General features: G+C 33.5%; 3 protein-coding genes and 1 long non-coding RNA gene across 4 annotated transcripts; 2 read left to right on the plus strand and 2 right to left on the minus strand.

Annotated features, from left to right (window-relative positions):
* Positions 1-262: 262 nt before the first annotated feature.
* On the minus strand, positions 263-2,641 carry LOC124456297 (riboflavin-binding protein-like). The gene is made up of 3 exons (XM_047006774.1): positions 2,235-2,641; positions 1,312-1,381; positions 263-991 (listed from the first exon to the last, which is right to left on the minus strand). Exons 1-3 carry the CDS (start codon positions 2,535-2,537, stop codon positions 627-629), a joined length of 738 nt encoding a protein of 245 aa, XP_046862730.1. The 5' UTR covers positions 2,538-2,641; the 3' UTR covers positions 263-626.
* A 3,032-nt stretch (positions 2,642-5,673) lies between these two features.
* Positions 5,674-8,167, minus strand: LOC124456295 (riboflavin-binding protein-like). Its single transcript, XM_047006773.1, has 3 exons — positions 7,712-8,167; positions 7,407-7,476; positions 5,674-6,489 (listed from the first exon to the last, which is right to left on the minus strand). Exons 1-3 carry the CDS (start codon positions 8,006-8,008, stop codon positions 6,134-6,136), a joined length of 723 nt encoding a protein of 240 aa, XP_046862729.1. The 5' UTR covers positions 8,009-8,167; the 3' UTR covers positions 5,674-6,133.
* Positions 8,168-8,234: 67 nt separating this feature from the next.
* LOC124456296 lies at positions 8,235-8,776 on the plus strand. Its single transcript, XR_006952206.1, has 2 exons — positions 8,235-8,462; positions 8,585-8,776. It is a non-coding gene; the product is annotated as an uncharacterized LOC124456296 (long non-coding RNA).
* Positions 8,777-12,654: 3,878 nt separating this feature from the next.
* On the plus strand, positions 12,655-15,877 carry LOC124456331 (E3 ubiquitin-protein ligase MARCHF4-like). The gene is made up of 3 exons (XM_047006803.1): positions 12,655-12,677; positions 13,112-13,409; positions 14,867-15,877. The coding sequence occupies exons 1-3, from the start codon at positions 12,655-12,657 to the stop codon at positions 15,521-15,523; spliced, it is 978 nt and encodes a 325-aa protein (XP_046862759.1). The 3' UTR covers positions 15,524-15,877.
* The last annotated feature ends 4,044 nt before the right edge of the window (positions 15,878-19,921 follow it).

Raw genomic sequence — 19,921 nt, forward strand, 5'->3', positions numbered from 1 at the left:
TTATTGGTATGTTTATGATCTATACGTGGTCTTACAGTTTCGTATGCATGGTTATAAAGTTTTATAACCATTATATCAGTCTTCTGCGTTTTCTGACGATTACCGAATTCCTCGACATCAACCACAATCCCATCAGTATATAAAATCAAGCTATCTCTTTCAAATTCCTTTAAAAAAAACCCGTTCCCTTCGTAGACTTTTGTCTAACCAGAGCCGGCATGTGTGACCTTCAGAGAAGGTCAATTAAGTTCTCAAACATTGATTGCTAGTAAATATTTATTGTGGTACTCAATTTCTACATCTCTTTAGAAAATTACTTATACAGTTGAATGAAAATTATCCTGCGAAGTAAAAACAATACAATATAAAACAGTAGCATTGATTTTTTATTTGGATGTGTGAACCATGCTAGAATTATGTCTACTACGTTTTCCTTGTGATCATCTGCATCAATTTTTCAGTCTTATCATATTTAGTTTAGTTGTAATCGTGGTAAGTTATTATATTTACTTCATTTAAAGAACTACAGCAAGCATCCATTTAATACAAAATTGTCTCGAAAGTGTAAAAGGAGTTTGAACTGAATCAATGCTATCTACATTACTGGCTTTATGAAAGTTAAAAAATTAGAACTTTACGACATTGTAGATGATGCTTACGACTATCAGCATCAGGAAATTTTCAGGAGCACTTTTCATAGAAGAGCTATCCACCTTTGCATTAGGATTTGGTGAATTTCGATCGAACCAAAACTTCATACAATTGTCACCATTTTTTTGGACATATTTATATGAATCGCCCCACATTTTGGTACACAGGTTTTTACCACTGCCGTACATCTGTGAGTACTTTATACAACCTGGTGTATTGGGACATGCTTTACGATAATTGACTGTTTTGTTGTAATCCTCCAGGACATTCTCTACACAGATTAAATCATCTCTACAAGCATTATACCAAGCATCGCAATCTTCTGCACAAATGGGAACATCTGGGAAAAACGAGAGAAATAAAAGCATGAAACTACTTAGCACTTTTTTACAGGCCCTTTTTATAGCACTTGCAAATGAAGGGCCATTGCGTAGATCTATACATAGCTACTTTAAAGAAGCTTTCGTGATTATTACGGATCTGGTACAGCTGATTCATTATTATAACCGTGATTTTTTGTTAAAAATATAAATGAATTCTGTTTTGCAACAAACCCTATGCTTTTGAACATTGTCGTAACATGCTACATAAATGATGTTCAGGACGGAGCTTCATACAACTGTTCTTAATCTTAAAGTTAGATATGCACAATTTCCTTACCTTTAATAGCTCCTTTATACAATGGGTTTTTCCACATGTACACGTAAGGAGAACATTGGTAAAAACATTCCTAAATAAATATTATAACACGAATATTTAATCACAATCGAATTATCTGCGACTAAAAGGTTTTTGAAGAAATTATGTGTTTTAATGTTCTCATCACATGGAACATCATGTGAAAATTCAATAAATGAGTCGATGTACGTTCTAAAGGGCTTTTTTTTGTCAAGGAGTTGTAAAAAAAACATTAAAAACATTTCATTATCAGCCATTTTGTTTTAATTGAAATGCAGCATTTTGTTGCCCAATATTTACTGGCTACCGCTAGCATCGATAATTCACGATTTATATGTTACCAAATAAATTAGATATCCAAAGAAAAAAATCCAACATGCAAATCCATTAAATTAATTTGCATTATTTATTGCATTCACTTTTCGTCTCTTTGTTTATGGTGCCATTGTACTCTCATAAAAATGATCATGGTTCATGACATGTCTATAAAGTATTCAGTTCAAGACGTAACAAAGTAGCTGATAGATGATCGATATTCCATATCATCTTGTAACTACAAAACCCATCGAACGCGAGTGATGGGGTGGAACTGGACCCCTCAAACAATTAACTAAAGCAGTTGTGAAAAATTAGCATGACCTACTTAAAACGCGAATTCTTTTAGAAACGTCATATTTGCATTTTTATATCTCCCCACTCTTATGTTAATGTTGTCAACGTGTCTTTGTCTAGTTTTACTAATTTGAAAACGACTTTTAAAACAGACGGGATTATGTTACTGTAGTAAGAATAAGTATAGATATCACTTAAAAGATTTTTTGACCTGGGTTTGTCTAATTCCATTTTTAAACGCATATAAATTAACAAAAATTCGATTGTATAATTTTTCAACTGACGTTAGTTACCTGCTGTTTCCAAAATTGCAAGCAATTTGCTGAAAGATTTCCACACAAGTGCCAAGTGTCGTTATACTTTAATGGTGCGTCGTTTTTTGCAACTTCGTTGTCAAGTTGTGTGGTACAACAAGTCAGATTCTTCCAAGGTTTACAAAATTCATATTCGGCTGTTTCTGGTGTAGGTCTTGACTTGTGATAAACACCTTCAATGCACTGCTCGCCGGCACCTAAACTTTTCACAATACAAGTCGACCACCAAGTGCAAAAGCATATGAGGACGATGATGTTTGAATTTGATATATTCCCGTACATGTTGAAAAACGTTATCTAGAAACAATTGCTAACTCAATTGAGAAAAATTGCAAGAATTTCAGTCTTTCACCAACTGCACAGAGAAATCCAAAGGTCAAATGAGAGCTTCAGTTAAAAAAAATTTGCATTCAAGTGCCGGGTTTCTATTGGTTATTTAAAATCTATAGAGCTTACATAATGTGAATACCATTCGTTGCTAAATAATCTACATTAAAGCGTAATTTTCCAAGCATTTAATAGCCAATATAATGGCCTGGATTGTGGAATTCAGTTTTAGATTTTTACTTTTGAACAAACTCCTGTTCGCTTTCTATTTATAAAGTATAGTAATTATTAATAGTTCTAACATTTGTTAAAACTTTTGACAGTATAAGTGTTGATGGTCTTAAAAATGGTGTATCGTAAGCCGTGAGATAAGGCCAGTGAGATTTTGTTTATAGGACTTACAAACATCTCGCAGAAATGCCGCGATCGATGTTGAAATTGATCTCAACCTTACATCATACAAGATACGTTCTTCAATTGTCAACAACTCTCCAAGTCCACGTAAGTCACATCACAGATCTTTTGGAAACGACGATAAGAATATGAGTTTAAATTAGCTACACAAATTGTACTTAATGCCTTGACAATACAAGTCAACTAATTGAACATAAATCTTTAACAGTCTCGACGTCATTGTGCAGACCAAGAAATGTGAAAGGATATTTATTCGATCAAAATGTATAATGTATAGTTTGCTTCAAAAGCTTCTTCTTGAAACGTTCAGAAAGTAGAGAATCTTGAACATGGCAATGTTAATTTCTTTGTGAAATAGAAAGATAATGGCCAGTGATGCAGTTTCAAAATATACAATGTTTGCTCTTCAACTGCATGGGCCACGTTTCACATAGTGTATGTCCACGTTTTGTGTTCATGTGCTAATATTGCACAACTGATTACTTCATGAAAACTTTATTGCAACATTTAAACAAATAGAGCGACACGAAAAATTATTTTAAATATGCATACTGATAAAGAATAATTGCTACACGGTTACAATTTCAATATACGATTCTATTTTCTTCTCGTAAATTTATAATCTTTGTACATCTACGTTTCCTTGATTTAACTACAATATTGGTGTTGGCAAAGCCTCACGAAACGTGAAACAGTTTATAGCGTGAAGCGAAAGCCTTCCTAATCAGGTTAATCAAGATCACAGACTTTAAGGCCGACGTACTGATTACATGAAAGAGACTCGGAGCAAGATATACCCTATCAAACATGAATGAGACTCGGACTAGGATATACCCTATCAAACTCAAAAAGTACATGAAACAGTTACACGAGACAAAACCAAACACATAAAGATGTGTTGTAACAAAACCAAAAGCCAAACGAACGAGCGGTTTCTACGAGGCTCGATTTGCCATATGAAAGATTAGGCAGGCAAAGAGTCAGCGCAAAGCAGGCTGGTGTATCATTTATGGTGTATCATTTTATAATTACTAAGACGGTGAATTGAAGTCAAATTTTGAGCATAAAAAAGCATGGATTGTCTTAGTTATTTTATTTATAACATTTGTGAGAACATGATTTGTCTTACACGGCTTATTCATTGTTTATGGTAAACGGAACGAGTGACGTAATTAGCTCATTAGCTGTCTGTGCGCGTCAAATTTACCCATCAAATATTACCTGATATTTCTCTGTGCTTTTCTCTTTTTTACGTATCAGTACTTCTTTACCATTCTTTTGACTTAGATACTTCTTCCCTTTGATTGCCTCTCCCCTATCTGACTGTTACGTGTTAATACTGATCTGCTACTTGTTCAAAACAAGTTCTCAGTTTAATTTAAATTTAATTTTTTACTAACCTTCAATACTGTATTTTGAAATATTGAGCTTTGAATACAAAATTTTGAACGTCATCAAACACCAAGAGTTGGAACGTTTTTAGTAAATAAATCTTTTTGAGTCTTCATGAAACAATTCCCCCAACTTTTAATGCAAAGCTAAATTCATCACCACGGCTTCACTATGATATTGGCAACCTTATATTTGACTTTCAATTTATACAGCTATTACAACTAACTAAAGTAGTCTGATAAAGTTTTTTATAAAGTATCGTTGATTATTAAAACCTTTATTATTTATAGCACAACATAAAATTTAGGAATAATAAAAAGAATACAAATTAGGAATAGGACACAGATTCATAATACCGAAGATATCTTTTCAGATTCTTGGTAAAAATATCACCAGCAGCGAATTAGTTCCTATACCAGCTAAATGTCGTAAATTCATAAAAATATATAATTGCTAATTGTAGGGAAGATCGGTCATTTTGATGGAATCGTTGTAAACGCAAATGAAGAAGGAAGGACTGGCATTTAAAGGTCATCGTCAATGAGTTAATTACAACCAATAACAATGCTGACTTCTGCGCTAGATTTTTTTTCTCAGTATTTTAATACGATGCTACGATTCGTGATCATCTTCAAAAAGTTCGTCAACAGCAAAGAGACTCCGCTAGATCAAAGAAAAAGAAAGCTAAGACAAAAAGCACGAGGTGGATGAAAACATAACTTTCTCAGTATAAAGACAAAGCTAAGTTATTAAAAAGCCAAAGAAAGTTGTCAATGAGAGTCAGTAAGTAGAATGCTCGTAAAATATTCTTTAGTGAAAAGAAACAATGAAGGAAAAGCTCGGGCTTTCACTGGCAAACGGAAGGCCTAACGCACATGATAAACAATTTGCATATTTGTATTCGAATGGAAGACAAATATGGCTATAGTTGTGCTTTCACTTGAGCGTCCGGTACAATACAACAGCGCTTTGACATGATAGTGAATGAAAGCGATAAAGACCTTAAGTAAACTTGTCGCAAAATAACATGTTCAAGTAACTCAGAGTGACTGACTCTGAAAATGGCTACCGCTAAGGTTGTCAAAACGTCAGTCTACATCAATACCAACAGTCCTCCTCAGGACTCCACTAACCTGGACGAACTTCATCCACAAACATGTTACGATACTCCCGGGTTCAAACCATTTACTTTGTCGCACAATCATAAGATGAAGCTTCTAATATATGTGGCTGCTTTTATAATAATCGTGGAAAAAAATTGGCAATCGTGTACCATACATACATATTGCTATGCTCATTATTTTATTGAGATTGGCCCATTTAATAAAATATTTTTGTGAATATACTCAACATATGGCTTAATATTCTTCTATAAATTAAGATAAGATAAAATCTCCAGACCGTCAGTTTTAGGTCAAATATTCTTCCACACTCCAGGAACTAGCATTTTAGAGCTTCTAAATTTATGAATTTTTACTCAAACGGATACTGAAGATGTAATGTAAAAGAACATAGAATAGATAGTTAATTTTTAGTCTAATTTTGAATATTATTTTGACCCATGCACACGGCGCGATCTGTTTATGTGAGTATTTACAGGAATTCATGGCATCTTAATATCATATTTTCTGCATGCATTAATTTCTATAAGTACATTAACAAAAATTCCATGGGCAACAATAAATCATACTAATGGTTTGATACACTAGCCACATAATTAAACATAAACAAAAAAGTTACTCAGTTTATAACAATAAAACGGCAAAGATGACACACATGGCTGTCATCTTCAGCAATTTTACAGGAGTACTTTTCAAAGCAGAACCATTGCCTTCTTTAAGAACCTTTGCATTGGGGTTTGGTGAATATGCATCAAACCAAAATTTCATACAATTTTCACCATTATTTTTGACATATTTGTATGAATCTCCCCACATTTTGGTACACAGGCTTTCACCATTACCATACATCTCTGAGTACTTGACACATTTTTGAGAACATTCACTTTTATTGTACTCACTAAGTACATTCTGTACACAGATGAGATCATGTTTACAATCCTCATACCAAGCATCACACTCCTCGGCACAAATAGGGACACCTATGTGTAAATAATCAAAAATATTTCATAGCCCATCTGCCATTCCATTAGTATTGTTGCGTGATAAATTACAATTACAATATGAGTATGTAATTGATAGTTAGATCAAACAAACTATTTGATTTGCAATTTTATGTCAGCAAAATGTCGAGTGCTACATGATTGGAGTTTGATAAAATGAATCAATTAATCTGATTATTTAATTCATTTCATTGAAGTGCCATGATAACACAAACTATTATGATAACTAAACACAAAAATACACAATGGCTGGAATGACCACAAAGATCTCCAAAAATGATGTTCACCACAATTTAGACAGACAAAATGCAAACATATAAATATGAATTTATAGTGCACTCTTGACACATGATAAATAAAATAAGCAAAAATAAACAATTTAACAATCAAATCATAAACACAGACTCTTCCATGCACCATTGCAAGTTTTCAATCAAATATGTTAAGCAATCAACATGGCAATGAGATGATATCTTAGTCATAATATGCAAAATTTTTATCACACTATTGGTCATTTTTTTATAAAATATCATTCATTGCTTTTCCAATAAAAGAACACAAATAGATCATCTAAATTGCTAATATTTTATTCCATATTATTATAGTAATTTTCTTTAGAAATATCAAACCAACTGCACTCTATTTATAGTATTTTGAAATTGAAAAGAGCAGCTATAATCTACATATTCCAATCTTTCGTAGATATACCTAGGCATAAACTTACATATTTACTTAAAAAGGCAAAACAGACTTCATCCCTGGCCAAGAGCATTTCACTACGTAGTTGATTTGCTTTGTAAGCAAGACATGGTCAACATAATTCATGCTTAAAACTATCAAAACTATCAAATCTTATCAAAAATAACTCTTGCCAAATAAAACATTTGGTTCCTTACCTATAAAAGCTCCTTTATACAATGGGTTTTTCCACTTGTACACATAAGGTGAACATTGGTAAAAACACTCCTAGATAAAAAAGTTACTTGATCAAATATGCAGCTAAAACTGCTCAATGAAGCAACGTGTGTCACTGCCAAAGATACGTAAGATTTCCGATCCTTCATCATATTTTTAAACAAGTTTACTCTTTTGGTAGATATAAGTCATGGTTGCCCAATGCATCTCATAGGTCAAACAAATTTTGTGTGGCAAGTGCTAAGGAAAAGCAAGTATAATTTGGTAACTCATTAACGTCACCTACCTGTCGCTTCCAATGTTTTGAGCAATTGGGTGAAAGGTTTCCACACATGTGCCACGTGCTGTTATACTTCTTTGGCGAGTCGCCTTGTACTATCTCATTGTCAAGTTGTGTTGTACAGCAAGTCAGATTCTTCCAAGGTGTACAAAATTTATATTCTGCTGTTTCTGGTGTAGGTCTTAATTTGTGATAAACACCATCAATGCACTGCTCAACGGCGCCGAAACTTCTCACAACACAAGTCGACAACCACGTACAAACACAAATGAAGATGATCAAGTGTTGGCGACTACTGCACATTGTTAAGAAAATAATTCGATTCGTTTCTGCTACCAATTCTTTTCCGTCTTCCACATCGAAGTTTCTCTACGACGACTCGAACCAACCGTGTCGTAAAGACCTATATATATGCACGACCTACAACAACTAATCACTAAATTGATTAATATTGGACTAGTAACTTGCTTTGATTGGTTGTTCAAACAGAATCAAACTGGTTCACATCAAGATGTCAACACGTGTCCCATGACGTAGGTAAAATTCTCATTCGAAACAGGCGCTTTCTGAACTTCTCAACCAACTCATGGAAGAGTTTTCTCTTCTTCAATAAGCCGTTTAATTAATTGTTGTGGTGAAACTGGAGCTGTTGGAAAATATCACAAAACTTTATCATTTATGCATCAATCAAACAATTTAATTCAATTTATTTAATTGGATTTGTGAAGTTAATTTTGGGCGACGCAAGTATACCCATGTAAGTAGAATGTTTTATCTTATGGGGTGCCAAATGTAAGAAAATTTTTTAACACTATAATATGGGGCACCAAACGTAAAAAAATGTTTAACTTATAATGAGTGTTGTTTTTTATTATTTAGTTACATGATATATCATCGTCGTATTATTTGCCATTCATATATGGCTGAAAACAATCCGTAGGAGGTTCAAATAATCCATAGACTGTTTGTTAAACAATGATTGACTTTTTTGGGTGGCTGTAAACAATCATATACAGTTTGTAAACAATCCAAATAATGGCAAGTATGGTTTGAATATATGTTAGGAATGTATGCGCGCGCCCTGTCCTTTTATTTCACTCCAAACTAAACAAAATGCAATGATTAAAAGGCAATAAACAAAACGAATTGTGCTCAAACGTCCTTCTCCAAATGGTTCCTAGTGTAATAAACAAAATATACGGGGGTGGGATTGCATTATTAAGTGTCGTTTCGCATTTCTTTAATAACCTGTGACCTGTGTTGCCCTCAGGGCTCAAGCGGCCCTTGCGTAACCCAAAATTATATTTCGAAATACTCAGCTCCATTTAAAAATGCAAGTTCAAAGTTATGAATTGATTGTTTAATTACTAGACAATATGGCCATCCCAACTGTGGTATTAAATTGAGGCCTACAGTAAAATTGTTTAAATGTTGTCTCTTGTGACCAATTGCAGAGTTCTCATATCTCCGAAATATAGGATATAAGATATAAAGACTGACCACAGGGCTAGTGCTACAACATTGTTTTATGACTGTACTCATGATTATTCATATTTTTAGTTGTAACCGTAAGCCGTATCTCGTTATGTTTACAAAGTTAAATAAACTGCTCCCGAATTCAGAATGAAAGAAAACTTTGCATACACATGATATACCTTGTGAAGACTGGCATAAATGATGATAGCTTAATTAACATCATATGGCGAGCTTCTCAAACCCGTTTAGTCCCGTGCTCCTCTACTGCTATGAACCGATACTCATGCAGTAGAGAGCTTAGATCTGTCAGAAAACATTGCTATGCATATTTTTCTATTTTAAAATGCTAAAGAGCAAATCGATAACTTAATGCAGTTTCGTGAATTCGTTTAGATTTAGGACACCATCAAAATAACTTGTAGCAGCACTGCCAGCACATACTTGTTTCTTCAGGTACCAACATAAACAAATCAACTTTAATGAGTACAGTCATAAAACTTAAATTTTAATAGAAGCAAAAATTTTATAGAGCTAGACCGCAATTTTTTAACAAACGTATAAAATGTGTATAAACAAAACTAAACTGAAGTGTTTGGCAAACGTCGTTAAAGTCGCATGCAAGATTTGCTTGCAAAAACTTTTGTGGAAGTAGTTATTTCGAACTCCAATGGTACATTTGACAGTAAAATTTTTGCAAATAATAACCAATTTAGAGTGAAAGCTTTGTTACCAAGGAGCAATTTTGAAATATGGGGAATAGTTCGTGATTTGGATGCCAAGCGTACGCTTTAGGCAGGTTTCTCAAATCTTTGGTAGCTTAAACAACATGCGCCATGTTTTATCCCCACATGTTCCAATTGATTTTTTGCTTTGTCATTTTTGTGCGCAAGCTATTTCAAAAGTGCTATTTAGTAACACAATTCTCACTCTACATTCAACAAATGGTTATTACTTGCAAAAATTTTACTGCTTGATGAACCATTGGAGGTAAAACTACCTATTCCATCAATGATTTTTGTAGATCTTAGGCAATCAATAATATAGCGAGGTTTTTCTATCTGTTTTCTATAAGTTTTTTTATACACCTTGTATAGCAAAAGCCAAATTTTTGGTATGTTCGCCGATTCAGATCGCAACGAATTTGATCTGGCAGCTACAGAAACGTTTCTTGAGTAGTAAAAATAATCCTTCCTCTACCACATGTAACAATATCAATGGGTAACAAAATTTTTCTTTCGGACTAAATACATACAACATTTAGACTACGTTTACACTATGCCGGAGCGAAAAAGTGACGGTAGAATTTTACTGCGTTTACAGTGATCCGTTTAAATTCCGCTACAGTTTTCAGGGTGTTCACACATAATGTTTCTTGCTCTCAAAATTCGCTCTTTGTTTGTGAACAATGGCGCCATTTCTTATTTGCATATTACTACATGTTTATATCTCTTGACATAAGTCATGAAAAACATTGACTTTTAATAATTACAAGGGATCAGTCATTAAAAGCTTTCCAAAACATAAAATGATCGCCATTTACAAATTTCAATTGTGCGCCACAACACGGTACAAATTAAAGAGAACTGGTATCTAAAGTGTAGCGTTATTAGTTTACACCACAATGCCAGCGCTCCGTTTTCGTCCGACCACGTGCGTAACTAGAACGTTAATTGGTGTGGGGGGGTGCATATTCATATATTCCGTTGTGCCCTACGTGATCAAAAGAAATCAGTAGGGCACAACTGAATATCCCCCCCCCCAATTAACGTTCTACATACGCTCGGTGCAGTGTAAACGCAACCCGGTTGTGTTACTTTTTTACGCCGTTTTCAGACTGATCTTGAGTAGTGTAAAAGTAGTCTAAGTAACAGTATTCCGTATATCGCTCACCAAATTTACATTCCTTTAATATTTGCCCACCATCAGGATTGTCGCACAATATGTCGGAAATATTATCTGTTAAAGTAGGTTCTCTTCGACCATACCTTAAGGGCACTGAAAAAAATTGGTGTTTAGAATAATAAAAAAATAAATTTTATATCACATTGTCAGTGGCAAAAATTCATTTCGAAAGATGTTGAGGCAATAACAGCGACTCAAATTTCCGACATGTTTTTTGCCTACATGTGTCAAAACTTTTGCATGCCATGCAATGTTCGAGAATTCTTAGCAAACCTCCGAAATCACTTAATTGTCTACAAAATCCCATAAATCTTTTGATTTATTTTTTTCATGGATTAATTCACTGAAAATTGGGATATCAACGGACGGGGCTAAAAGTAGCGGATTGCCAAAAGATGGTCTGTCAAACAACTTACCTATGCATAAATTAACATGAATTAACGAACCATTGGCTTGTGTGATTATGAGATTGGTAATTCTTAGACATGAAAATGTGCACAGGAAGTTTTAGCAACAGAATATTTTAACGTCTATTTTGACGTAATAAATAATGGTAAAAAGTTTATCCAACAAATAAAAATATTTCATCAAATATTGCAAGTAACGAATTCTCTTAGTTGTACTATCTATCCAGGTAATGTATGCGATCAGTAATCATTGTTGACGTTTTTGGATTAAATTAATTTGCTGTTTTTGCATACAAAATACTAACACTGGACAAAAACCTTTTTTCTGGATTTTTAAATATTTTCTTTTAAAATGCTAGTGCAGATCGTCATTTGACACACTGGAAAAACAATTTGCAAAGAGGTACGATTATATGTTTATTTCTTTAAAGACATTGCTATAGTAAAGCTTTCAACACGAATTTTTAAAACACGAAAGTTCTGCAATGTGATGAAGGTGTTTTGTCAGAAAAATTGTGTATTGTTTATATAAATGAAAATCTGCTTATATATGAGGAAAACTGCTGAGATATACAAACAAACAAATGTTACTGAGTTTTCCCAAGACAAATAGCTCCTTTAAAGTTACTTTTTACCTTTTGAGGTTGGCTTGAATTAAAAAATGCTAAGATCATTCTTTTGATAGTTAAAAAAGTGTGAAATTTTTCATAAAAAATCTAATGGACTTTAATAGAGCCACGAAAATACCTAACAATCATTTTCAAATTGTTCAGTTTGTCTAGAAATATAGGTGAGTACTTTTCATGATTTGGAATGGTATTTATAGTAACGAGATACGAGGTTAGTTAATCAGCAGGGATTTGAATGTGTTGATTTCATATAGTGAGCTTGGTTTGCAAGCAGAGAGAATTTTATAGAGAAGACAGCTATAGGACACTTTTGTTTTGACATGTTTATCTACATACATAATATCAGATAATGATTTTTGAAAGATAAAATAACATCCTCATTCTCTGGCCTTTTGAGAGAAACTCGTGGTGTTTTTCACTGTTTGTTCGGAAGTTTTTTTCGCCTCTAGAAATGTGCATTGACTTATAAATGGTGACATCACCGTGGAAATTACTTAACTGCAGCTGAAAAAAACTTGAGAGAAGTTACAACACAATGGCGAATTTTGCATCAGCAAGGTGAGTGGATTTGTCTTCGCATTAAGAAATATGATTTTTTCTCATCATTGTGGTAGGTGAATTTTAATTGTTTATAAAAAATTAGTTGCTAACGATGCAAACTAAATTTCTTTCAAAGTTTCATGAACATCTGGTTATCATAACACAATCGACACTTTATGCCTCTATTGTTAAGATGAGTTCTTTGTTGTGATTTTGTGATGTAATGACTTGCTGATCTCAGATCACCAGCTTAGCAAAAAATTCTAGAGTGCTAATTGCCAGAGCCTACTGCTTATTGGATGCAGATTTACAAAAGTTTATGTATCGCACATATTAAACATTGTAAAAGTAGCTGTTCATATTCATGCTACCCTATTATACAAAAATAAAAATTAAGACAAAGTTTTCACATATAATGATTATTATTATTATATGTTGCAATAATTGTTTAGGAATTGCAGCCTAGAAGGTTGTTCCTTCAATTCTAATGAACATTTCCCATCGATATCACAAAATAGCGATGGCCATTTCTACGATGTTAGTTTGTCTACGAGTCAACCAATTTGTCGTATATGTCACTGCAGTGAAGAGGATGAAGTCTTAATGCAAGCTTGCCGGTGCAGTGGCTCTGTGGGTTTTGCTCATCAATCATGCATTCTCAAGTGGATTATGGGATCTGGAACTACTTCTTGCGAGTTATGTCATTATATCTTCAAGACCGAGACAAGAAGCATTAAAAATATTTGCAAGGTATAAAATGGAGCTTCTGTTTCTGTTCCACAAAGAAGTCAATTCTCTACACAGGATTTACAAAAAAGTAGATGATTTTTAAACTACTCAAGCTATTGTAAACAAATTGTTTGGTATAGTAAAATGGAGAGTGAAGACAAAACTATCCAAAAAACGAAACATTCAAATAATGAAAGTGTATAGTACTTTTTAACAACAACAAGACGCCAATCACGTTAACTTCGGTTACTTTGCAACAGTGTTTAGTTATATTTGTGAGTTATTCTTAACTTGCAATTCAGCCATGTTGGTGGTGGGATACAAAAGAATATTTTACCAGTGTTGTTGCTGGCACCAGCCGACGTAGGCGAGCAACATTGTTTGGTAAATGTCAAGAGAACGGTTGCAAGTCAAGAATAATAGTTTCCAACTATCGTAACAAAATTCACGACAATCCGATCTCACACGTAGAAATCATACTTACTTTACGTGACATTCATTGAAACGATGATCTCGTCTCAATTGGACAAATATTTGCAGCATATACACTATATTTTGTGGGATGTCATGAAATGTGTTGTACAATGCATACAGCATTTGCCCTTCATTACGAGCAAACGGTAGTCAATAATATTTTTTATTTAATGGCGCGTTTCTAATTTAATTAGTAATAATCAAATGTCAATTGAGCATAGAAAATGTTCAACAAAGATAAGATTTAATTTATGCCATTTATTCATTTTGAAATGAGCGATACGCGATACAAACAACAATAGAGCGTATCTAACAATTATTAGCGCGATACCAACGACAATCAGAAAAGTACGAATGTCATTTGAACAACATATTACAAATAATTTTCAATTGATAATAAGTTGATGATGCATATTTGGAAAGGGCAAGTCAAAAGAATGAGAAAATTTCTACCAAAATTTTCTCAAATTCTTCTGCTAGAACAACAGGGTGTTTCGAACAATGCAGCCGTGAGGAATTCAAGGAGAGTATCTGTCGATAAATGTTCAGAGTGGTTTCCATTCATGCAGACATATGTACCACGATGCCAAGCCAGAGATAACATCCCGCCTGATTAACAGTAGCTATATATGATTATGTTTATCTGAGCCTGACTGAACAGCTGCTACGTGCAAATACACGAGAAGAAGACTTTAAATTCAAAAAACGTACCTCTCATGCTAAGTTGAAAATGATATGTTATTCAAATGGCATTCGTATTTTTCTTATTTTCATTCGAAATGCACTATAATGATTTTTCAGTACTTACTATTGTTTTTTTTATCGCTCGTTTCGTTTGCTTTTAATAAAGCTCAATTCTGCTAACATAATATTTTAGCAGTTATTACAGAACACGAAACGCACCTTTAATCATTAATTTTGCATTAAATAGAAAATTTGAATAAAACTTCTAACTGCTACCAGTGAAATCTCCAATGGATTAACTTTTTATTTAAATTGTTTAGATCAAATTTCCAAAACCAAGTTTCAAAGGCTGGCTTCACATCATGCTCTTTTTTTCATTGTTTCTTATAATGACAACGTCACTGACATGGATTTTGTGGTCGAGACTTAGCAACTCGTATGAAGCAAAAATGGAAAGAGTGAGTAAAGAATCAGGATATGCGTATGCTGTTAATGCTGGCTTTATCGCTATTGCAGTTATTGGTTTGTACGTAGATAGCTACAGACAATGTCGTTCTTACATCACTCGATGGTGTTTTGTTAACAAAGAAATGGTTGTCCTTCCCTATAACGGAGCCCAAGAAGTTGAATTATCTCACAAAACCACTGCCCACCTTGATTCTTCTCAAATAAATGGATCACAGATCCTTTCAAGTCCTCGTTACTACAGCATCAATGACTGTCACAACCAAAGTGCAGACCTTGAATCCAACATAAGACGACAAATACAAATTTCAACGAGCACGAGCTCCATGAATGTAAGCAGTTATTACTCAGCTTCAGAGACAAGCAAAATATTTAAGCATTCTTTATCAAATGAAGACGACTCGCCTGGGAATGTTTTAACGCTGTCTGTATTTGTGGATAAGAATTCATCCAATCATAGCACTCCAAAACAGCAAAAAATGTTGGAGAAAATTTGGATATTTAATAGCTAAGTGAACTTTTGCATTGCAATCAAGACCATTTTTTGAACGTTGAAAAAGTTGATAAAATTAATGTATGTCTATGCTGGAAAACATGGTACTATACTTATTATGGAATGGATGATTAATGGAGTTTGTTAGTTTAGTATTAGCCATAGGATCCAAATGTACTAACAAGGTTGATGCATGGAAAAGACTCCATTTATCGATGGGGTATACAGATCTAGCACTAAGCCCTGACAAAATAATCAATTTAAAAATTTTGTAAATATTTCATTAGAATTCTAAAAAAATAACTGCAAAAATTAGGAATTTTTCTGTAAACCAATTAAATGTTTGGCACAAAAATTTTTATATGAAAGTTTATAATTCATGTTGCCTATATACTACTTATTGCTTCTGTATTATTGACTCAGATATGTGTTAGTAGTATCAATTTTTTCTGAAAATCGTTGATATTGCATTAAATAGCGTTAAACAGTTATAAGAGAAGTTTTTTCTTCTATGCTTCTATGGAACAGACAATTTGTGTTTGTGGGAAGCACATAATTTTCAACAAATATTCCTAATGCATTGTGGTCAACAATAAGAGAAGAATTTATTCTTAAATCAAGAAAATATAAATACTGATTTTCGAAACTGATTTTTCTTCCTATGCCTAATAAATGAAGTTTGAATCAGTTTCTATTGCAATAAGAGACGAAAAAAGTCCCATTTGTTATCAATAAGTTGCTGTCCGTACCTAATATACATGGGAAAAAATTGAACAATTTAAGCCCAAAACAAGTGCGCTCCCTTCATTTTGTATTAATTTTCCCACCATGCAAAATTATATACCAACAGACAGAAAGACAGACAAATATACTAAGCGTTAGAATACCACAACGGCTTGTATGTAATTCAAAACGGTTACAGAATACTGACTTAATAGTACGACAAGATTTTGAGTTGAATTGTCTGCAAAAAGACATGAAAAAATTAAGCAATGACAAACGAAAGCAATAAAGTAGCAACGACACTTTTGTCCACCATTCTTTTTAAAAGAAACTTTAACATTTTCTACTTTTCCTAAAGGTGTGCTTGATAGAATAGTTAACATAATGATTCCATAACCATTTCTGCCACGATAAACACATCCAAGTACTCGAGTAGACACACCATTCTTATAATCACTTGGTAGGTGAACTCAATGTGTAAGATTCTCGTCTAGGACCTGAATTTCCTCGCATAATTTTCACCCAGACATTGCTTGTTTGACATCTTCGTAGAAATTAAAAATTTTTTCTGTATGATAACTTCAACTGAACTGCCACTAGTTGATCTTTTAATGGAGCGTCTCGAACAAATGATGTTCTTTTTTTGTTTTTTCGTGCAATTGCAGTTTAAAAGGCTTGAAAGGTGGTGGAAATTTAACAAAGAATCGCACGCTGGAGGAGCCAACAGAAATCAGGCAAACGTTGTAAATTACGACATTTCGTTCATCTATCACTCTCACCTTTAATGATTCACGATCAACAAATTTGGCACCAGCTAGAGTTATGAAAGCTTTCGTTGGGAAACCTAAGCCAAAGTAAAAAAATTAGTGATGGGGATTTTGCTCAGTAACACTGATGTATTTACGAACATAGAACTGATGGCTTATCTTCATAACTTTTTTTAGATTAAAAAACTTATTGTACGTGACATAATTTGCTTACTGCGTACGTGCAGTTTGTAACAGTAAGAATTGTCTTCAGAATAAAGTCATAATCCGGTAAAAATTTAAGCTTTCTGCTCAGCAAAATAACATTCGTGACAGCGTGAGTAAGCAGAAAGGCCAGGAAGCTGTACTGTAAAAAACATGACGGGTAAAGTGAATTACTGAGCGATGTAATTTTGAGAACAAGATTGACAAAGGCCAATAACCTAAACTATCCGCGTTATTACGATGTGATATCACTTAATTTTAAAAACAGTGACTTGGGAGAAAATGTTTTGAGATTTACATGAACTCCTCATGTTTCTCTTCCCAAAATCTATTACTTTGAAAATGCGTACGATGTGCAGCTCATAAACGTCGGCAACGTCGTTGCGTAAGCAACATTAAATGCAATAATTCCTTTCTACATTACTCTAATTCCTAATTTACATTCCTCTTTAGAATGCAAAGAGTCAAAGACATTTTCGCTATTTTGTTTTCGTTTGTTCCGACGCATAAGTTTTGTTGAGTTGTTGTGGTTAAGCTTGCTCCTTCACTTCCAGCGCACACACAGATCACATTTCAGCGCACACACAAATGTTTTATCAAAAAGTCACGAATGACAAGAAACTCGCTAGCGTTCACCGCACACTAGAGCTTCCGCTGCTACCAATGACAAATATATAGAACTCAAGTGTGCGTCAGGCTATAAGGAGAAGTTCACGTATCGCTTGAGGGTAAAGCAATGCCCACTTGTAGCTCATCTTAGCGTTTTCACTGATCACAAAATGCAATCTGCTACCAACCTGGCAATGTGCTAGTGGTGCTGGGCAAGATATGTGCATAACAAGTTTTTCAATAGACTAAGAGTGAGACAACTGTTTGTTTTCTATACTGTTGCTTGGGTAATGTGTAAAAGTTATGTTGCATTAAAATTTGTTTTCCTCATATAGCTATATCCTTGTGAGCATGAGACATACATCGGACTTATAATATGTTTCTACTAATTTTAACTGCGAAACTTAACTTAACAATTACTACTTCAACTTCAACTTTTTTTCTGGGAGCCTGAAAGTGTACAATGAATTGTGTGGTGAATAAATTTTGCTCGATTTTATATAGTATTACGTGTCATCAACATAAATTTAGATTAGTTTTGATACACTTCAAGCAGTTAATACACTTATGAACAGATGAAAACAAATTTATTTGATGATGTTTTTCACGTCAGTTATGTTGGAGGTCTAATACAAAAGAATATTTTATACTCCAGCTTGGATGATTTTTATTGTTTGGTAAATCCCGAAAGAATATTCCAGATTTGAAATTTTAGCTAGTGTGTCGGATTATTGCAACGATTTTATATCAGTTTCTATAATTCTCCCTTGTTACAAAAATAAAATGATGAACTTATAAGAGTCTTTAACACAATTATCATTGTTTCATGAAAAACAATTAAATATAACCTCAAAAGGAATAATTTATATTATTAATTATAAAAACAAGGTTAATTTAAAACATCTCCCAAATTATCTTTCGAAAGATATAATTCGTATAACACACCACAATAATTTGTGAGACGTGGTAACATCGTGACAATTGTGACGCCGCCATGTCAATTGAAAAACATAAAATTATACATGCAAAGAGCTGGAGACGTGTCTAAGATATCGCTACTTATTACAAAAGCATGTCGAGCTATCTTCAGCTAGACCCACAATGAATAAACACTATTCTATTGACTTTTGTAGATTAAAGAAAAATTAAATATTGATAGAAGTCAACTTTCTCACTTAGCACACCTCTAAAAAAATTTAAATTATGTATATTAGATTATTGGCTCATACAAATATCAAACGGTTGCGTTCAGCAGTATATTATGTGTTAGTTTCTTTTAGTGTTTTGGAATATACTTGCTCTACCTACTTTAAAACTAGTTTATTCATATTTTATACTCAATGAAATTGCAATTGTTCGTATTCCATGCTCGAAAATAAAATATAGTCACATAAACAGCTTTTGTCTTTACACATTTTTAAAATCTCAAAAACATGTTTTTCCCATGTATAGTTGACCAGAAGTCGACGTTAGGTACACAAGACTTCTCAAATCAGCTTTTTATATGAGTGCATTGCTTGCCTAATGCTTGATAAAAAGCATCATGTTTTGACCTTTTGAAAAATTAGTTCTCTGTATGATCGTTCTTTATTAATGCCTGTAATGAGTGTAATCTAGCTACTTAACACTACACTCTCAGTCTTGAATTATTATGACATAATTATAAAACCTCACGCTGCTTTTCTACTATTCAAAGACGATATCCCACTGATTGCTCAATTTTGAAATATCTTAAAATAAATCTGGTCAGTGATTATAAGCAATGAATTTGTTTTTGATTTGTGCGGGCGCGCATTTTCTGTTTCGTATCTGTTGAGTGTGACTTTAAGTAAGTTTTTTTTTGTAGAGTGATTTAATATCGAATCAATATTGAATCACGACGTGCAATTCAAAAATATTTGCAAGATTGCAGGTAACTATGTTTGAGTGAGTGAATGGTTTGAACAAGGGATTATCGAGACGTAGATCTTCCAGGTTAGTAGCTAAAGTCCTGAGAAGGTCTGTTCATGTTGTTGATTGGCGTTTTGACAACTTCATAGTGGTATTCATCTTCAGAGTCAGCTCATCAACACATGTAGCAATCTTTTATAAGAGAAGGATCAACACTCAAAAAT

This window comes from Xenia sp. Carnegie-2017, unplaced genomic scaffold (genome assembly GCF_021976095.1).
Source record: "Xenia sp. Carnegie-2017 unplaced genomic scaffold, XeniaSp_v1 HiC_scaffold_45, whole genome shotgun sequence".
Classification (NCBI taxonomy): Eukaryota; Metazoa; Cnidaria; class Anthozoa; order Malacalcyonacea; family Xeniidae; genus Xenia; species Xenia sp. Carnegie-2017.